This window comes from Crinia signifera, chromosome 11, assembly GCF_055691185.1.
Source record: "Crinia signifera chromosome 11, ASM5569118v1, whole genome shotgun sequence".
Lineage (NCBI taxonomy): Eukaryota > Metazoa > Chordata > Amphibia > Anura > Myobatrachidae > Crinia > Crinia signifera.
The window spans coordinates 95190146-95211262 of NC_139227.1; the positions used below are offsets into that span (position 1 = coordinate 95190146).

At 48.0% G+C, this 21117-nt stretch overlaps 1 protein-coding gene across 1 annotated transcript; it reads right to left on the reverse strand.

The window, feature by feature from the left end:
* Window positions 1-452: 452 nt before the first annotated feature.
* Window positions 453-19757, reverse strand: LOC146046002 (uncharacterized). The gene is made up of 3 exons (XM_083165167.1): window positions 19683-19757; window positions 10077-10456; window positions 453-1052 (listed from the first exon to the last, which is right to left on the reverse strand). The coding sequence occupies exons 1-2, from the start codon at window positions 19732-19734 to the stop codon at window positions 10083-10085; spliced, it is 426 nt and encodes a 141-aa protein (XP_083021293.1). The 5' UTR covers window positions 19735-19757; the 3' UTR covers window positions 453-1052; window positions 10077-10082.
* Window positions 19758-21117: the final 1360 nt, after the last annotated feature.

Consider the following 21117-nt stretch of genomic DNA (forward strand, 5'->3'; position numbering starts at 1 on the left):
AGTAATACGGTGTGACAAGGCAGTGAGGTTAACCTATTGCGGTGTGACCAGGCTGTGAGGTTACCTATTACGGTGTGACCAGGCTGTGAGGTTACCTATTGCGGTTTGACCAGGCTGTGAGGTTACCTATTGCGGTGTTACCAGGCTGTTAGGTTACCCAGTATATCCCATGAGTTACCCATCCATTCCAGTGTACTTATACATACTGAAAACATTATGAGATACCCATGTACAGAATTGTATTTCCCATCAATGACCTTCCCATGCCATAATACATTATACCACATCCACCTTTACAAAGGCATTTGAGAACACATGTACATATGGACACCATGGACATACGGACACCAGGCCACAAGTCTCAGGCCATTGAAGTGGGAAGCAGTTTATCTGAGACCGCACACATGTACAGAGAACAAATCACTGACATAATAATGATAACAAAGTGGCTTAGTGACATGTATGTGTGTAACAAAACATTTCATCATTGGGGCAGATGTATTAAGACTTAAATAAAGATATATACCAGGGTGATATAAAGAGTGATAAACATGCAGCCACTCAGCTCCTAACTGTCATGCTGCATACAAAATGACAGTTAGGAACGGACAGTTTGTGCTTTGTTCCAGCCATGGCCCATGTCACAACAGAGAACAGGTGACACAATACAGCTTTATTATGTGCAGATTATTAATATCTATTATACAGTGATTTCTGTGTATTAATCTTCCAGGCAAAGCATTGTACTTGTGTTCTAATGATACGTCATACAAGTGGTGCTGCTTTGTGTGGCCATGATGGAATTGCAGCAAACTGAATATGCACCATACCAGGGACAGGTCACGTACTGCAATTCCAGGGGCCGCTTTGTGAATTCAGCCGATTGCTCTGTGATGGGGTAAATGGGGAGTGGGGGAGATTGTGATTGGATGATAGAGGTGTCAGGCTGAGACACATTCACCATGTGTGATATAATCTGAAAATATTTTAACTGATCTTGGAAGTGGATGTAGATGCCAACGGAACATATTGAAGAGAAGTTTCTAGTGGTCCTGAAAACAGTTAAAACACAAAAAGAGAAGCATTAAGCAGGGAATCCAAAGAATACTGAAACTGGGATTACATGGGGTAAGGCGGCAGCTCATATATGGCCACAGGCCGGAGCGTAAATGTGCAATGCTAGACCTATTTGGGAAATTTGGGTAGGGCCCAGTGATGATGCTGCCATCTCTGACTACACCTGAGAAAGGAAAGGGTAGTGTTCATTCCAGAACCCTGACTCTTTCAAAACCTGTGAAGTGGGAAACAGTAGTATTGACTATTGTACACATTCTGCCACACAGTAGTGATTCCCATTACACATATTATACCACACAGTAGTGATCCTCATTGTACAAATTATGCCACACAGTAGTTATTGCCATTATACACAATATGCCACACAGTAGTGATTCCCATTATACACATCATGCCACACAGTAAAAGCACCTTATATACACTTTACCCCACACAGTAGTAGTCAGGACCACCATCAAGGGGACTTCTGGGACTGAAGTCCTGGACCTGGAACACAAGGGGATCCAGATGGCAGCAGTGTGGAATGTTGCAAATCACAGGTAGTCATGGAGGAACAATACTGCAACATTTTTAATTTAGAGCCATCTGTGAACCAATCAGGGCTCAGAGACCAGCAGCCAATCAGCCAACATTATTCTATTTTTGACACTGCATTTGACATAGCTCTACATAGGCTTTGAATGTTTTATATATGTCAAATGTATATTAATTATATACCAGTTATAGGTGTGTTCCACTAATTTTGTATGATTTTGAAATAAATACACTTGCTTATACACTGTGCAGACTTATATACTGTGTGGGCTAAATGTAATAAGGTGCTACTGTCAATTTTAAGTACTCACACAAGGGAACATAAGGATAGCGGCAGTCAGAATACCAACACTGGCAACCCGAAGGAGGAAATCCCTGCCCCTTCCTCCCCTAATCTGTACCCTCTCTCACCAAAGCCAAACCTTAACCCCCCCTTAGCCTGATTCTTACCCTCCCTGTTAGTGCTTAACTCTAACCCCCCTACCCCACCACCTAAAGCTAACCCCCCACTTCCACAGCCTAACCTTAACCAACCCCCTTCTAGATGCCTAGCCCTGCCTGTGGGTGGCATTGAGGTGGGAGGAGAGCAGTGTGAGCCGTGGGCGGCATTGAGGTGGGAGGAGAGCAGTGTGAGCTGTGGGTGGCAGTGAGGTGTGAGGAGAGCAGTGTCAGCTGTGGGTGACAGTGAGCTGTGAGGAGAGAAGTGTGAGCTGTGGGTGACAGTAAGGTGTGAGGAGAGCAGTGTGAGCTGTGGGTGACAGTGAGGTGTGAGGAGAGCAGTGTTAGCTGTGCGAAGCAGTATGGTTTGAGGAGTGCAGTGTAATCTGTGGTGGAGGGAAGAGCAAGGTGTGAGGGGGTAAGTGTGTGCTGAGGGTGACAGTGAGGTGTGAGGAGAGCAGTGGGGGGAAGTGAGGTGTGAGGAGAGCAGTGTGAGCTGTGGGTGACAGTGAGGTGTGAGCAGAGCAGTGTGAGCTGTGTATAGCAATGAGGGGTGAGGAGTTGCAGTGTGAGCTGTGGGAGGCAGTATGGTTTAAGGAGTGAAGTGTAATCTGTGGTGGAGGGACCAGTAAGGTGTGAGGGGATGAGTGTGAATTTTGGGTGGTAGTGAGGTGTGAGGAGAGCAGTGTGAGCTGTGCATGGCAGTGAGGTGTGATGAGAGGCGTATGAGCTGTTGGAGGCAGTGAGGTGTGAGGAGAGCAGTGTGAGCTGTGGGAGGCAGTATGGTTTGAGGAGAGTAGTGTGAGCTGTGGGTGGCAGTGAGGTGTGAGGAGAGCAGTGTTAGCTGTGGGTGACAATGAGGTGTGAGGAGAGCAGTGTCAGCTGTGGGTGACAGTGAGGTGTGAGGAGATAAGTGTGAGCTGTGGGTGACAGTGAGGTGTGAGGAGAGCAGTGTTAGTTGTGGGAGGCAGTGAGGTGTGAAGAGAGCAGATTGAGCTGTGCGAGGCAGTATGGTTTGAGAAGAGCAGTGTAATCTGGTGGAGGGAACAGTAAGGTGTGAGGGGGTAAGTGTGTGCTGTGGGTGACAGTGAGGTGTGAGGAGAGCAGTGGGGGGCAGTGAGGTGTGAGAAGAGCAGTGTGAGCTGTGAGTGACAGTGAGGTGTGAGGAGAGCAGTGAGAGCTGTGGGTAACAATGAGGGGTGAGGAGAGCAGTGTTAGCTGTGGGAGGCAGTATGGTTTGAGGAGTGCAGTGTAATCTGTGGTGGAGGGACCAGTAAGGTGTGAGGGGGTGAGTGTGACTTTTGGATTGTAGTGAGGTGTGAGGAGAGCAGTGTGACTTGTGGGTGGCATTGAGGTGTGAGGAGAGCATTGTGAGCTGTGGGAGGCAGTGTGGTTTGAGGAGAGCAGTGTGAGCTGTGGGAGGCGGTGAGGTGTAATGAGAGGAGTATGAGCTGTGTGAGGTGTGAGGAGAGGGGTATGAGCTGTGGGAGGCCGTATGGTTTGAGGAGTGCAGTGTAATCTGTGGTGGAGGGACCAGTAAGGTGTGAGGAGGTGAGTGTGAATTTTGGGTGGTGGTGAGGTGTGAGGAGAGCAGTGTGAGCTGTGCTTGGCAGTAAAGGTGTGATGAGAGCATTGTGAGCTGTGGGAGGCAGTATGGTTTGAGGAGAGCAGTGTGAGCTGTGGGAGGCAGTGAGATGTGATGAGAGGAGTATGAGCTGTGGGAGGCAGTGAGGTGTGAGAATAGCAGTGTGAGCTGTGGGAGGCAGTATGGTTTGAGGAGAGCAGTGTGAGCTGTGGGAGGCAGTGAGGTGTGAGGAGAGCAGTGTGAGCTGTAGGAGGCAGTTTGGATTGAGGAAAGCAGTGTGAGCTGTGGGAGGCAGTGAGATGGGAGGAGAGGAGTATGAGCTGTGGAGGCAGTGAGATGTGAGGAGAGCAGTGTAATCTGTGGTGGAGGGAATAGTGAGGTGTGAGGAGAGCAGTGTGAGTTTTGTGTGGCAGTGAGGCATGAGGAGAGCAGTGTGAGCTGTGGGTGTCAGTGAGGTGCAAGTAGAGCAGTGTGAGCTGTGGTTGACAGAGAGGTGTGAGGAGAGCAGTGGGAGCTGTCGGTGGCAGTGAGGTGTAAGGAGAGCAGTGGGAGCTGTGCATAGCAGTGAGATGAGCAGTGTGAGCTGTGAGTGGCAGTGAGGTGTGAGGAGAGCAGTGTAAGCAGTAGGTAGCAGTGAGGTGTGAGGAGAGCAATGTGAGCTGTGGGTGGCAATGAGATGTGAGTAGAGCAGTGTGAGCTGTGGGTTGCAGTGAGGTGTGAGGAGAGCAATGTGAGCTTTGGGAGGCAGTATGGTTTGAGGAGTGCAGTGAGAGCTATGGTGGAGGGACCAGTGAGATGTAAGGTGGTGAGTGTGAATTGTGGGTGGCAGTGAGGTGTGAGGAGAGCAGTGTGAATTGTGGATGGCAGTGAGGTGTGAGGAGAGCAGTGTGAATTGTGGGTGGCAGTGAGGTGTGAGGAGAGCAGTGTGAATTGTGGGTGGCAGTGAGGTGTGAGGAAAGCAGTGTGAGCTGTGTGTGGCATTGAGATGTGAGGAGAGCATTGTGAGCTGTGGGAGGCAGTGAGGTGTGATGAGAGGAGTATCAACTGTGGGAGGCAGTGAGGTGAGAGGAGAGCAGTGTGAGCTGTGGGAGGCAATATGGTTTGAGGAGAGCAGTATGAGCTGTGTGTGGCAGTGAGATGTGAGGAGAGCAGTATGAACTGTTTGAGGCAGTATGATTTTAAGAGAGCAGTGTGAGCTGTGGGAGGCAGTGAGGTGTGAGGAGAGCAGTATGAGCTGTGGGGGCAGTGAGGTGTGAGGAGAGCAGTGTGAGCTGTGCATGGTAGTGAGGTATGAGGAGAGCAGTGTGAGCTGTGGGATGCAGGGCGGGATGTATCAATATTCACTTTTCTGTAGTGAAGTGGACTCCGTTTTTTCGCGCTTTTTTCGCGTATGGTTTGCGATAATTTCCGCGTTATTTATGATTATTTTCTGCACTTCTTTGGTCCGTGGTAATGCGGACCTCCCCCGAAATCTTTTCGCTTGTTTTTTTTTTTTTTTTTCACTGCGCATGCGCGATGACGTTTTTTTATTGTCATGCGCAGATGCACTCCTCACCCACCCTTATCCCATCTGTCACAGTGCCTCACACCTAAAAAGCCTCCTGCTTGCTCTGTGCCTCACACACACACCTCGCCCATGTGGTCAGACCGCCCTGCCCTACTTTGATTATGCCCTCGTATGCCACACTCCTCACCCACCTTTACCCTAATCCCATCTGGCACACAGCTCACTGCACAGTGCCTCACACCTCAATGGATCCTGGTGCCTCTTGTCCGAATTAAAAAAAAACCAGGACAACCATTACAAAACATTCCACAAACACCCTCCTCACCCACCTTTACCCTAAACCCATCTGGCACAAAGCTCACTACACAGTGCCTCACACCTCAATGGCTCCTGGTGCCTCTTGTCCACATAAAAAAACCAGGACAACCGTTACAAAACATTCACCTCCAGAAGAATTACCTTAGACTTTTTACCCTGACAGGACACAAGCAGTTCGCCAGCAATACAAGGCGAATTATATGTAAGAGAAGCTGAGCGCTGCGAGTGTTAATACATCACACAGCGCTTCAGCTATAATACTGTCCAATGGGAGGATCTTTCGCGCCGGAAACTCCGCGATACTTCAACCCGGCGGAGTTTTTTCAACAACAGAAAACGAAAACTTTATTGATACATCAGGCGAACAAGTGACGAACGCGAAAACGGGATGTCAACGCCACGGTAAGCGTTGATACATCCCGCCCGCAGTGAGGTGTAAGGAGAGCAGTATGAACTGCGGGAGACAGTGAGGTGTGAGGAGAGCAGTGTGGGCTGTGGGAGGCAGTATGGTTTGAGGAGAGCTGTGGGGGGCAGTGAGGTGTGAGGAGAGGAGTATGGACTGTGGGAGGCAGTGAGGTGTGATGAGAGCAGTGTAAGCTTTGGTGGAGGGAACAGTAAGGTGTGAGGGGGTAAATGTGAGCTGTGGGAGGCAGTGAGGAGAGCAGTGTGAGTTGTGGGTGGTAGTGAGGTGTAAGGAGAGCAGTGTGAGCTGTGGGGGGCAGTGAGTTGTGAGAAGAGCAGTGATGGCTGAGGAGGGGGAGGGCAATGAGATATAGTGCGAAATGGAGAGAGCTATAAAGGGGTAATGATTTGTAAGCTTGCGAGCAGGGCCATCCTCCCCAGTTTGTTTTATCACTGTTGTTTCCAGTGCAGTTGTAAAGCGGAACAGAATACGCTGTGCTATATAAGAAACTATAAATATATAAATAATGATAACAATTTGGGAAGATACAGATGGACGTAACAGTAACAGATTTGGGGGAGGAGGCAATAATGTTGTGCCTGGGAACAGCTATTGGGTTTCTTAATATTTATCTGTAAAATTGCATTTGTATATTTGTGGTTTGTGTAAATGAAATGAATTATCTGAAATGATTGTCTGCTGTCATTTTAACAACACCCTCCTTTGCACAATGAACCTTTTCTCCCGAAATACTCTCTCAATTATACATTAAACTGTTCACAATGTTCTTTCAAATTTGCACTTTTACAATTCATTAGCGTACAGGGCTGATCATGTTGAAACATGCTTACTAAAGCGCTCAGGAGCTAATTCTAAGGCCGGTATTGAAGAGAAATTTGGACAACAGGTACTTCGCGATATTGAATAACTATACAATATAATTGCAACTAATAATTTACTCGAATAGTGCTACAGTTGCTAAGCCACCACTTTACTGAAGAACGCGCCACCAGCCACGTCTTTGGTCACCCGATCACTGGACCTCACCCCATGCGACTTTTGTGCCAGCTATTCTACCTAACATGTCTCCTTTTGCTACAGAGAATGTTTTTCTACAAATGGAAACTATTGTTGACCACAATGGAGGACACATTGAATAACTGTAGCACTTTTTAAGTGATGTGTATCTGCACATTACCTGCTGGTCAAATAAACTGTAACTCCTCTTCTCCTTTTTTCAATAAATGGCTTGCACACACTCGCAGCCTTGCGAGTCCACCAAACCCCGCCCGCCAAATGCGGGTCTGCCCGCCCGCCTCCTCTCGCAGCCTGTGTTCCCACGCAAAGGCTGCGAATGGAGGTTTAACATAAACATCTATTCGCATGATCCGGGGAACACCCACATCTCTCGATTTGTCCCCGACCGTCGAAAGATGTGGAAGGTGCACGCATATACAAGTGGCTTTCAAGTCATTTACATATGCGTGCACGCTGGGACAAAAATGGGCATGCAGGTGACATCCGGTGATGTCAGCTGCCTGCCCCCTGCACCCTTGTCACGGAGGAGGTGATTGTTGCCCTACCTCCGGCAAAGATCACGCAGTGGGTCCACTTTGCACTACCCTAGGCCACAAGGGTTCAGGCATCAGGCTTGTTGGCATCATTAGACATTAGGCCTGTGGTGATGATAGGCCAGGAGGCATAGGGAGTACTAGGCCCAAAAAGAGGATTGATAGGCAGCAATAGGCCTGGGGCATAGTGGGCACAAAACTCAAAGCTACAGTATTGTGTGGATTTCAGTTAAGTTGCCAATATCCCCGGGCAGCAAAAGGGTACAGTGCCCTGTGTGGTATCATATTGTTTAGTCAGTGTTATGGTAGTCTTAGGATCCAGGTATGGTAAGTTGGCGTTAGGCCATGGCATCTTAGGATGTGGCGCTAGGCCGCAGGTATTGTAAGTTGGCGTTAGGCCATGGCATCTTAGGATCTGGTGCTAGGCCGCAGGTATGGTAAGTTGGCGTTAGGCCATGGCATCTTAGGATCTGGTGCTAGGCCGCAGGTATGGTAAGTGGGCGCTAGGCCATGGCATCTTAGGATGTGGCGCTAGGCCGCAGGTATGGTAAGTTGGCGTTAGGCCATGGCATCTTAGGATTTGGTGCTAGGCCGCAGGTATGGTAAGTTGGCGTTAGGCCATGGCATCTTAGGATCTGGTGCTAGGCCGCAGGTATGGTAAGTTGGCGTTAGGCCATGGCATCTTAGGATCTGGTGCTAGGCCGCAGGTATGGTAAGTCGGCGTTAGGCCATGGCATCTTAGGATTTGGTGCTAGGCCGCAGGTATGGTAAGTTGGCGTTAGGCCATGGCATGTTAGGATTTGGTGCTAGGCCGCAGGTATGGTAAGTTGGCGTTAGGCCATGGCATCTTAGGATCTGGTGCTAGGCCGCAGGTATGGTAAGTTGGCGTTAGGCCATGGCATCTTAGGATCTGGTGCTAGGCCGCAGGTATGGTAAGTTGGCGTTAGGCCATGGCATCTTAGGATCTGGTGCTAGGCCGCAGGTATGGTAAGTCGGCGTTAGGACATGGCATCTTAGGATTTGGTGCTAGGCCGCAGGTATGGTAAGTTGGCGTTAGGCCATGGCATCTTAGGATTTGGTGCTAGGCCGCAGGTATGGTAGGTTGGCGTTAGGCCATGGCATCTTAGGATCTGGTGCTAGGCCGCAGGTATGGTAAGTTGGCGTTAGGCCATGGCATCTTAGGATATGGCACTAGGCCGGAGGTATGATAAGTTGGCATTAGGCAATGGCATCTTAGAATCCTGCGCTAGGCCACAGGTATGGTAAGCCGGCTGTTGTCAGGTACCGGACTCTCTGAATTCTGGTAAGCAGTCAGCATTACCCATTAAGGGTTGGCTGTGGTAAGTTAACATGTCCCCCAATAAAGGTAGGCTGTTGGCGAGGTGCCAGGGTGTTGGCGAGGTGCCTGGCTGTTGGTGAGGGTGGGCCGGTGAGTACTGTATGTTTGGAATTGTATAATTACAGCATGTGATGTTATTGCACTTTGTTTCCCATTGTGTTGCCTGTGTTACTGTGCAGGCCATATAATATAGAGGTAGCGGAGCTGCCCCAGACCTGAAGGCTGTGTGTTTGTGCTCTATTGCCGGTAACGGAAGCAGCACAGTCCAGCAGGAGGATGAGATAACAGCTGGTGAGAGTATATTGTGTATGTGTGTTGTTCCCCTATCCCATTACCTCTTTGGGTGCTTCAGTTCAGGGTCTCACCAGAAAGAGCACCCAGTTCAGGGACGGATTGGTCCGCCGGGTAACCGGGCCATTTCTCATTGGGCCAGCCCAAAACTCATTAAAATGGACCGGCCGTACTCCCCCTGGGCTGCCTAGGCCGCGGGTAGCAGCCGTGGCACTTTGCCTAAATCCAAAATGGCCACGGGATGGCTGGTGCACATGCACACAGCACCTCCCATGAGCCATCAAGCTGGTTCCCAGCTCCCGTTCCTCCTTCTTCTGGCTAGCAGAAAGAAGAACCAGAAGGTGAGCCCCCCCGCACATTACATATACATACACCGCCGCTGCCACCCCACACACTACTTACACCACCGCTGCCACTCGCCCCCCACCCCCACTACTTACACCGCCACCGCCACTCCCCCCCCCTGGGCCGGATTCAAGTCCCAATCCACCCCTGACCCAGTCTGAGGCCACATGTGCCTATGAGGACCAATCCCTAAACCCATTGGGGGGCAGACCTGCATAGTGTGCGTGCTCTCCATTACAGAATCCCACAGGAAGCACTTGTCTGCATCCGACCATTGGAGAAGCAACAACAGAGAACAAGTGGCATGAAGTAAGTGCCCAACCACTCCGGCACAGCAGCAGGCTCCTGCTCCACCCACCTCTCACCGTCCCACTGATGCCAGGCTAAAGAGCCGTGGTGCATAGTATTTTTAATCAATTTTGGGTTGGGGTATGGCTTTGCCCGAGGTGCCCACATCCCCTAGTACCCTGGCCCATCCCTACTTTGCAATAAAAATGAAACGTGCAAAACTAGACAAAAATCATCACAAAGCAGCTAGCAATAACAATTGTGACATGTTGCCATATTTTACCAGGTTCATAAATTACCTCTGTTGCTCCCCATATTAATTACCCCCGATGCCTGCCCCGTTCTGTGATTTATTTATGATTAGAATTGTAAGCACTCACCATGAATTAGATTGCTCGCAATAATTCACTGTCACTTGAATTGCTGTCCCCTTCAAGTTCACTGTCACTTGAATTGCTGTCCGCTTCAAGTTCACTGTCACTTGAATTGCTGTCCCCTTCATTCTCACTGTCACTTGAATTGCTGTCCCCTTCATTCTCACTGTCACTTGAATTGCTGTCCGCTTCATGTTCACTGTCACTTGAATTGCTGTCCCCTTCATGTTCACTATAACTTGAATTGCTGGCCCCTTCATGTTCACTAGAACTTGAATTGCTGGCCCCTTCATGTTCACTAGAACTTGAATTGCTGCCCCCTTCCTGTCCATGTTCACTGTGGTACTCTTTTATTTCACTGCTATGTGACAGGTGTGTATCCAGTTCTGCAGGAGGGAAGGACAACAGCACAGCGATGAATAACCACTGCGGTTACACATGAAATAACGTATACACAAATGCGCTACAAGAAATATCAATATTCTCTTAATATTGTTAGAGGAACAATGACACAAATCACATCCTGCATCCAAGCATTAATTACTACAATGGGAATCTGGTCAATGTAACATTAAACATGGATTCCTCTTATCTCCTGTCTGCACTTCCGAGAGTAGTATATTTGTATTATATATTGGGGGCTATTCTGGTTGATTCGCAAGGCTGCGATTTCGCAGCCTTGCGAGTTCACCAAACCCTGCCCAGCGAATGTTGGGACCCCCGCCAAGGCCAGCGCTACACGCTCAGCAGAGGATGCAAAGCAGGTAGGCGCCGGGCAGGAGAGGCGCTGTCCCTGCTCTGCATCCCCTGCTGTCCTCTGTGGCTGCCGGCTGCTGCTGCGCCTGTAACACTGCATGACAGGCAGCAGCGCTGGAGGTACATCAGGTCAGCAGTACAGACAAAAGGGGGCGGGGCTACATGGGCAGAGGGGCGGGGTTACACAGACAGAGGGGGCGGGGCTATGAGGGAGCAAGACTGAAGACACAGGAGAGGATGAGCTGCCAGGAGACTAAAGTGTGAGTGTACTATGTCGGTCACTGATGTGGGCATGTGCATAGATAGTGCTAATAATGTCAGCAACTGGTGTGGGCACGTATATAGGCAGCACTACTAATGTCGGCAACTGGTGTGAGCACGTGTATAGACAGCGATACTACTGTCGGCAACTGGTGTTAGCATGTATATAGGCAGCACTACTAATGTCGGCAGCACTACTAATGTCGGTGTGAGTACATGTATAGGCAGTGATACTACTGTCAGTAACTGGTGTAGGCATATGTATAAGCAGTGCTAGTACTGCCAGTAACTGGTGTGAGCATATGTATAGGCAGTGCTACTACTGTCAGCAACTGGTGTGAGCATATGGTTAGACAGTGCTACTGCTGTCGGCAACTGGTGTGGGCACGTGTATAGGCAGCGATACTAATGTCGGCAACTGGTGTGGACGTTATGTATAGGCAACACTGCTACTGTCAGTAACTGGAGTAAGCGTAATGTATAGGCAGCGCTACTACTGTCGGCAACTGGTGTGGGCTTTATGCATAGGCAGCGCTACTAATGTCGGCATTTGCTGTGGGCATGTGTGTAGGCAGTGCTACTAATGTCTGCAACTGGTGTGGGCATGTGTATAGGCAGCGATTCTACTGTCGGCAAATGGTGTGAGCATGTATATAAGCAGTGCAACTACTGTCGGCAACTGGTGTGGGCGTTATGAATAGGCATCGCTACTACTGTCGGCAACTGGTGTGGGCACGTGTATAGGCAGTGCTTCTTCTGTTGGCAACTGGTGTGGGCATATTTGTATAGGCAGTGCTACTAATGTCGGCAACTAGTGTTGGCATATGGTTATGCAGCGCTACTAATGTCGGCAACTGGTGTGAGTATGTGTATAGGCAGAGCTACTAATGTCAGCAACTGGTGTTGGTATATGGTTACGCAGCACTACAAATGTTGGCAACTGGTGTGAGTATGTGTATAGGCAGCGCTACTAATGCCGGCAACTGGTGTGGGCATGTGTATAGGCAGCGCTACTGCTGTCGGCAACTGGTGTGGGCACGTGTATAGGCAGCACTTCTGCTGTCGGCAACTGGTGTGGGCATATGGTTACACAGTGCTACTAATGTCGGCAACTGGTGTGAGCACTACGTATAAGCAGAGCAACTACTTTTGGCAACTGGTGTGGGCATTATGAATAAGCAATGCTACAAATGTGGGCATATGCAGGAGTACTCAGGGCATTAGGTGTAGCATAATGTGTGTCAATGTCATATGGGCATTATGGTGCATGGCATATTTTGTAAGGGGAATTGTGGTGTGTGGCATAATGTGTAATGGACATTATGGTGTGCTGCATATTGTGTAAGGGGCATCATGATGTGTGGCACAATGTATCATTTACATTACTGTGTGTGGTATAATGTGTAATGGGCATTGAGGTGTGAAGCATAATGTGTTATGGTGATTATGGTGTAATTGGTACTTTTATGTGACCACGCCGCTTCCCCATGAAGCCACCCTTTTACATTTTTGCACGCAAACTCTCCCTGCTTTTTAACTCACGGCACCAAAATGGCTAGTTACAGCTGTGTAAGGTGAATAATATTGTGCTATTATGTGGTGTAATTTGGAGTAGGAGTACTATTGTGTGGCCATTCCCCTTCCTTGTGAGATCACACGTTTTTCTTTCCGTGTGCACTGTCCCTTTGTAAAGCCTGGGTGGGCGCAAATTTATAGTTTCCAGGAGGGCGCCGAACCCCCTAGCCCCGCCCCCTCGCAGCGTGTGTTGGGAACACACGCTGCGAATGGATGTTTAACATAAACATCCATTTTGCATGCTGCGGGGAACATGCACATCATTCAATGGTCGGCAACCATTGAATGATGTGAAATGCCCACGTATATGTAAGGTTGCTCTGAGGCAACCTTACATACTGTATGCGTGCACCCTCTGGAGGGAATGGGTAGGCAGCTGACATCCGCTGATGTCAGCTGCCCGTCCCCCCCACCCGCATCACGACCTCATTAAAATGAGAATGACCAGCGTTCTCGTGGGAATTGCTATGAAACGCTGGATGTTCCCATATGGTAATGGGGCTGACCGCCGCCCCACGTCCCTCTCTTTCCCCCGCCCACTAGCCTGGGTGCGTGCACCTTGCGATACCACTATTTGCAGTGGGTGCACGCACCCAGTGCAGAAATGCGCACAGTTCGACCATCGAAGCAACCAGAATACCCTCCGTTGTGTATATTTGTATTATATATTGTGTATATTTGTATGATATATATATATAGGTACTCTTTACCTAGCACGGCGCCCACGATCTTGATCGTGGGCATCGTGAGGTAAAAAATCGCGTCGGTCGCGTTGTATGCGGGCTAAAGATGCCCGGACGCGACGCGACCGACGCGATGTCCACGATTTCCCATTGAAAACCATGTTAAACATGGACATTGCGTCGGTCGCGTCGCGGCCGGCCATAAATGTGCACACGATGGCCGCGACGCGATGCCCACGATTTGCCATAGGAATCAATGTTAAAAGGCCCGATGGACACAATTTTCATGTTAAATGGCTGAATGGACCCGATTTTAGCATAGGAAACAATGTTAAATGGGCCTTAGAGCCCAAATACTTACCCTGAACTCTGAAATGGCCACCCCAATTGTTTACGCCACCCCACGATCAACGTCAACCCGAAGCGTGGCGAGCGCAGCGAGCCCGCGAGGGGCGGCGGTACGCGTCCTCCGACCTTTTCATACCCCCACTATCCACGTCGGCGTGGAGTTGAGAATAGAATAGTGTGGCGAGCGCAGCGAGCCACCGAGCCCGAAGCGTGGCGAGCGCAGCGAGCCCCGCGAGGGGACGCGGATACCTTCACAGTTATACGCGTCCCCTCGCGGGCTTCACAGGTGTCCGTGGCGACGCGGACACCTGTGAAGCCCGCGAGGGGACGCGTTTACCTGTGAAGGTATCCGCGTCCCCTTGCGGGGCTCGCTGCGCTCGCCACGCTTCGGGCTCGGTGGCTCGCTGCGCTCGCCACACTATTCTATTCTCAACTCCACGCCGACGTGGATAGTAGGGCATGAAAAGGTCGGAGGACGCGTACCGCCGCCCCTCGCGGGCACGCTGCGCTCGCCACGCTTCAGGTTGACATTGATCGTGGGGTGGCGGTAACAACTGGGGGGGCCATTTCCCAGTCAAGGTTGCCTATTTGGCCTCTGTGGCCCATTTAACATTGTTTCCTATGGCCACATCGGGTCTATTGAGGCATTTAACAGTAAAATCGCGTCGGTCGGGCCATTTAACATTGATTGCTATGGGAAATCGGGTGCATCGCGTCGCGGGCATCGCGGGTACATTTATGGCCGGCCGCGACGCGACCGACGCGATTTCCATGTTTAACATGGGTTTCAATGGGAAATCGCGGGCATCGCGTCGGTCGCGTCGCGGCCAGACATAAATGTACCCGCGATGCCCGCGATGGGCGCCGTGATAGGTAAAGAGTACCTATATATATTGTGTATATTTGTATTATATATATATTGTGTATATTTGTATTATATATATATTGTATATATTGTGTATATTTGTATTATATATATATATATATATATATATATATTGTGTATATTTGTATTATATATTGTATACATTTGTACTATATATTGTGTATATTTGTAATATATATATATATATATATATATATATATATATATATATATATATATATATATATATATATATATATATATATAGCTGGATTCCACACTAGGTAGAAAGTGGTCTGCACACCAGTTTGCTTGATAGCTTTTTATATAGAAAAACAACAAGAACTTTTAAGCAAAGGGCATTTGATTGCGAAGTGGAACTTCATAAGTTCCACCGGCAACTCAAATTAAAGGATTTTTTCTTTAAACAACCCAGCACTAATAATCCCACTCCAATCTTTAAAAAGAAGAGTACCTTCGATCCCCCCAGTGCCAACCCTTCCATAGCCATCTTCATGAGATTGGTGAGGCGAGATCTCATACCTTACATTAATAGACAAAAAATGTCATTTTCCAATGTCACTGCCGTAGAGAAAGAGGCAATTAGGACCCTTAATTCCAACAAACAAATCATTATACGAGCAGCTGACAAAGGTGGAGGAGTGGTGGTCATGAATATGTGTGACTACGTCACTGAGGTCAAACGTCAGCTTGCTGACACCCAATGTTATAAAGCCCTCCGATATGATCCCACTCCAGCTTATGCGAAGGAACTTGATAGCATTCTATCAATGGGTGTGACTAATGGTTGGATCGACGATGCGACGTGTGAGTTTCTAACACAGTTGTATCCAGTCACCCCATTGATCTACATGCTACCAAAAATACACAAGACCCTCCATAAACCACCGGGGAGACCGATCATCTCCTCCAGAAACTCATTATGCCAGAATCTGTCCCAGTCAGGGGTTAAAGTGAGGGGGAACTGGGTGGAACTGAGTTCCAGCACCTCTATTGGTAGGGGGAACTGAGTTCCACCTGTATCACAGCCCTGAACAGTAATTCCAACAGAAAAGCCTGTCCAAGTCATTTCTTCTGGCGTATGTGATGTCATGCCATCACCACCGCTGAAGTGAAGAAGTGCCACTAAGAGGAGCAGGCTCTGTACATGCTGAAGACCGGGTGAGAGGGGGCTGGAGGGACTCAGAGGCGGGGAAGGGAAGCTGCTGGAGAAACACAGGGCATGGAGCTGCTGAGGGACATGGACAGTGAGCTGCGGGAGGGACACAGGGCATGGAGCTGCTGAGGGACATGGACAGTGAGCTGCTGGAGGGACACAGGGCATGGAGCTGCTGAGGGACATGGACAGTGAGCTGCTGGAGTGACACAGACAGATGTGTATAAGCAGCACAGCTGTGGACATTATGTGTATAAGGGGCACTACTGTGTGATTTAATATGAATCAAGGGCACTACATCCGGTGAAATGTGTCCCTTTATGGGAGGTAGGGCACAAATTCCCTGACACTGGTCTAGGCGCTGCCCAATTGGGGGGTGGGGGTGCTTGCCGTTGTTAGGGAAGGGAGTTCCACCACTTCTCCAGGACCACTTTAAGCCCTGGTCCCAGTACGTCGATTTTTATCTTCAAACTGTAGTGACTGACATCGATTGTATCCTTAAAGATACCACGGACTTTTTGGTCCGCATCGAAAAAAAATTGGTAGCATACCACCGAACACTTTGCTAGTTACTTGTGACATTAATAGCCTGTACACCAACATAGGACATGAAGCAGGGACAGATGCTATCAAACGCATTATTACAGAGAATCCAGCGTACAAGGGTCCTCCGGTTGAGTATTTTTTGTTGTTGATTAATTTCATTTTGCATAAGAACTATTTTTTATTTGATAACTCTTTTTTTCTGCAACTACAGGGCACGGCCATGGGCTCTAACATGGCCCCGGCCTATGCCAACTTGTTTATGCACGATTACGAAACATCTTTCATTTTGAACAACAGAACATTCTCTAGATTTATTTCATCTTATGTTCGTTTTATCGACGATATTTTTTTTCTTTGGACCGGAGGCCCTGAGAAACTGGATCTCTTTATTAAGTACTTGAATGGATTGCCTGGCACCATCAGACTCTCACACGAGAGTAGTCCCACTAATATTTGTTTTCTTGATGTGGATGTTCATGTTGATCAAAATATTTTGAGCACTTCCATTTATAGAAAACCGACGGACACCAACTCTATTCTTCGAGCTGAGAGTTTTCATCCGCCCACCCTCAAGAAGGGGTTGCCATACTCTCAGCTACTGAGGGTGGTGAGGATTACCTCAAATGACACTAAACTACCTTCAGCGTTACAAAGTATGGGTAATGACTTTATTGCCAGAGGCTACGATAAGAAGGAAGTCAAGAAAGCCATCGAAAAATGCCTCCTACTGGATAGGGACACCCTATTGAAACAACCTAAGAGGGACAAGACAATCCAGAGGATGATTTTTCCTACCACATACTCGATAGCATCATCAAAACTTCGAAAAAGTGGTACTAGAGCACTGGCACATACTAGAATCCGATCCTATCATGAGCACTTTTTGCAGTGAGAAACCTTTATTTGCCTATAAACGGAGCAGTAATTTCAAGGACCAGATCACATTCTCCGATATCAGTCCAGCCCCCAGTAGAGGGACGTGGCTGGGAGGCAGAAATGGTGCATTTAAGTGCAGCGGCTGTGTGAACTGTCAGTATCTTATCACAGGCGATACCTTCTCTGATACAAGAACAGGAGTCAAATTTAAATTAAAGCACCGAATGAACTGCGACAGCAAGTTTGTCGCATATGTAATTGTATGTTCATGTCAATATTTGTATGTGGGCAAAACTATTCGGATGCTTAAAGAGCGAATAGCGATGCATCGCTCATCCATCAAAAAAGCCATGACGACCAGGGATCATACAACGCCGCCTGTTGCCAGGCATTTCTATGAAGCTGGCCACAATATTAAGGATTTTAGATTTATGCCGTTACACCATATTAAGTCACCAAAAAGAGGTGGTGACCGTCACCTTTCCTTATTACAAAAGGAATGTGAGTTTATCTATAATCTGAACTCTTTAGCACCCAATGGGTTAAATGAAGAACTCAATATGAACGTTTTTCTGTAAGTGGGACTACCAGTGTGAGAGCATGTGTTATTTTCAGTGCGATCCAATTGTTGCATGATTCAGATTACTTGTTATTTTTGATTGCTCATGATTCAATGTTTTTTGTCTGGCTATAATACGCTGTCATGTGTCAATAATCAGTGCCATTTGAATCACACGGTGTGGAATATGTCCCCATTCTGGGACTTGTATATATTTTCTTTATTGAAATTTTTTTTTCACATACTTGCTGTTATCACGATATCACTTGGTGATGGTTTCCCCAAGAGCCAACTGGAGGTGACCGATAATCTATTCAAACTATTAATCCTCCCTGTACTATAAACTATGATCCTTGATCTTGCCCTTCATGATTATTTAATTCATGGCACGGTATCTTATTCTTCTTTTTACACCTCTATGCCGAGACTGGAGCCGGAGACATGGCCGTGCGTTCCACGGTCAGGCTCTGTGCGGTCCAGCGGCCGGAAGTGACGTACTGCTAACAGACTCGACTACGGACGGCGCTGATCTCACTGTGTAGTGTGTGATGCGCCAGATCCCGGTCTTGAGACTGCGCTGGTATCGTCACCTGTTCTTCGCTTACATAAGCGTGGTGTGTTTATATTTAATAAGTGCCATTTGATTGAGCTGGGAGACCCGGACCGGAAGCGGAAGTGCGTGTCACGGAGGCTTCATGCGTTCCAGGGTCCCAGCACTTCCTTGAACGGGGCAGGTAAGGTAAAATCATTACAGGTGAGGTGTGTTTGTTTGATTTTGGCGCCACCTGAGGCTCTATATATGTGGCAGCTAATGCATTCAGGCTTATACCCTTGACAAAGGTTGTAGCACCACCGAAACAGGCTGTCGGGTAATCTGCTGGAAGCTGGTGACGGGTGTCCGTAGTTCACTTTATTTGCAGTGATGGACCAATGATAAGTACCTGTACCTTTCATTTTTGAAATATCTAGTATGTTGCCATGTGCAGTTGTCTATTTCCTCTTGGAATTTTTTCTTGTTGTTTTTCTATATAAAAAGCTATCAAGCAAACTGTTGTGCGGACCACTTTCTACCTAGTGTGGAATCCAGCTATATGACATTGTTTATGTGTTCTGGCACCCAAAATTAACCCTTGGAGCAGTGTGCGGTTTCTCAACTGTAAATATATATATATATATATTGTGTATATTTGTATTATATATTGTGTATATTTGTATTATATATATATATATATATATTGTGTATATTTGTATTATATATTGTGTATATTTGTACTATATATTGTGTATATTTGTATTATATATTGTGTATATTTGTATTATAGGTACTTGTGTAATATCTGGGCGTCCGATTTTTGATCGGGTCGGAAAAATCGCGTTGATCGCATCGCGACCAAATCGCATGCGATGCGATGCGATCAATGTGATTTTTCATAGGATTCAATGTTAAAATGGTCCTGTTCATATCCCCACTATCCAAGTGGGCATAGAGTTGACTTTATATAGCCCGAAGCGTGGCGAGGGAACGCGGAACACATTTTAAGTAATCCGCGTCCCCTCGCGGGGCTCGCTGCGCTTGCCACGCTATATAAAATCAACTTGGATAGTGGGGAAATGAACAGGACCATATTAACATTGAATCCTATGGAAAATCGCGTCCATCGCATATGAATGTATGCCTTAAGTTAAGGCATACAATCAATCGCATCGGGCGCCCAGATATTACACAAATACCATATTATATATTGTGTATATTTGTATTATATATTGTGAATATTTGTACTATATATTGTGTATATTTTGTTTGTATTATATATATATATTTGTATTGCTTTGTAATGTCTGTGTGGTGGCAGGAACCTCTCTGAATTGGATTGGTCACTGGTTAGACAATGTCTAGGTCGACAGTCACTAGATCGACACCTTTAAATGGTTAACATACCCAAGGTCGACATACTGACAAACTTACCGTGCAGCACTACAAACATGCGTATCTTTCCAAAGGAACCAACGTATTTCATTCCTATAGATGACAAAGAACAATTACTGTATGTCTCTTACTGTATATTTCAGAACATGTTTTAAACATTGACAAAATGTAATGAGCTACAAATGCAGAAGACATACCAGGAGCCAGGCCAGACTAATATGGTGCTCCAGGCAGGATTGTGTCTAGTACCCCCCAACCCCCATGCACGCTCAGGAAAAAGTGGCATGGACACATGGAAGGGGCATGGTTTCCCAGATTGGCGTGGCCCCATTGTGCTATGCCCCCCTTCCCCCATTGGCCCTTATTCAGATCTGATTGCAGTACAAATTTGTTTGAAAAATGGGCAAAACCATGTGCACTGCAGGTGGGGCAGATGTAACATGTGCAGAGAGAGTTAAAGTGTCTCTCCAATCCCAGGTCACACAAGTATCTCTCCAACCTCAGCTCACACAAGTGTCTCTCCAACCTGAGCTCACACAAGTGTCCCTCCAACCTCAACTCACACAAGTGTCTCTCCAACCTGAGCTCACACAAGTGGCTCTCCAGCCCCAGCTCACACAAGTCTCTGCAACCCCAGCACACACAAGTGTCTCTCCAGCCCCAGCGCACACAAGTGTCTCTCCAGCCCCAGCTCACATTGTGATTGCAGTACAAATTTGTTTGGAAAATGGGCAAAACCATGTGCACTGCAGGTGGCTCACACAAGTGTCTCTCCAACCTGAGCTCACACAAGTGGCTCTCCAGCCCCAGCTCACACAAGACTCTCTTCAACCTCAGCTCACACAAGTCTCTTCAACCTCAGCTCACACAAATGTCTCTACAGCCCCAGCTCACACAAGTGTCTCGACAGCCCCAGCTTACACAAGTGTCTCTCCAGCCCCAGCTTACACAAGTCTCTCCAACCCCAGCGCATACAAGTGTCTCTACAGCCCCAGCTTACACAAGTGTCTCTCCAGCCCCAGCTCACACAAGTCTCTCCAACCCCAGCGCATACAAGTGTCTCTACAGCCCCAGCTTACACAAGTGTCTCTCCAGCCCCAGCTTACACAAGTCTCTCCAACCCCAGCGCATACAAGTGTCTCTCCAGCCCCAGCTTACACAAGTGTCTCTCCAGCCCCAGCTTACACAAGTGTCTTTACAGCCCCAGCTTACACAAGTGTCTCTACAGCCCCAGCTTACACAAGTGTCTCTCCAGCCCCAGCTCACACAAGTCTCTCCAACCCCAGCGCATACAAGTGTCTCTACAGCCCCAGCTTACACAAGTGTCTCTCCAGCCCCAGCTTACACAAGTCTCTCCAACCCCAGCGCATACAAGTGTCTCTCCAGCCCCAGCTTACACAAGTGTCTCTCCAGCCCCAGCTTACACAAGTGTCTTTACAGCCCCAGCTTACACAAGTGTCTCTACAGCCCCAGC

What these genes read in the sequence shown, in the direction of transcription:
- LOC146046002 (XM_083165167.1), bottom strand. Translation starts at nt 19,734, where the DNA reads ATGAAATACGTTGGTTCCTTTGGAAAGATACGCATGTTTGTAGTGCTG. An exon ending in CATGTTTGTAGTGCTGCACG is followed by an intron (nt 10,457 to 19,682) that starts GTAAGTTTGTCA and finishes TCCCTCCTGCAG; the next exon opens with AACTGGATACACACCTGTCA.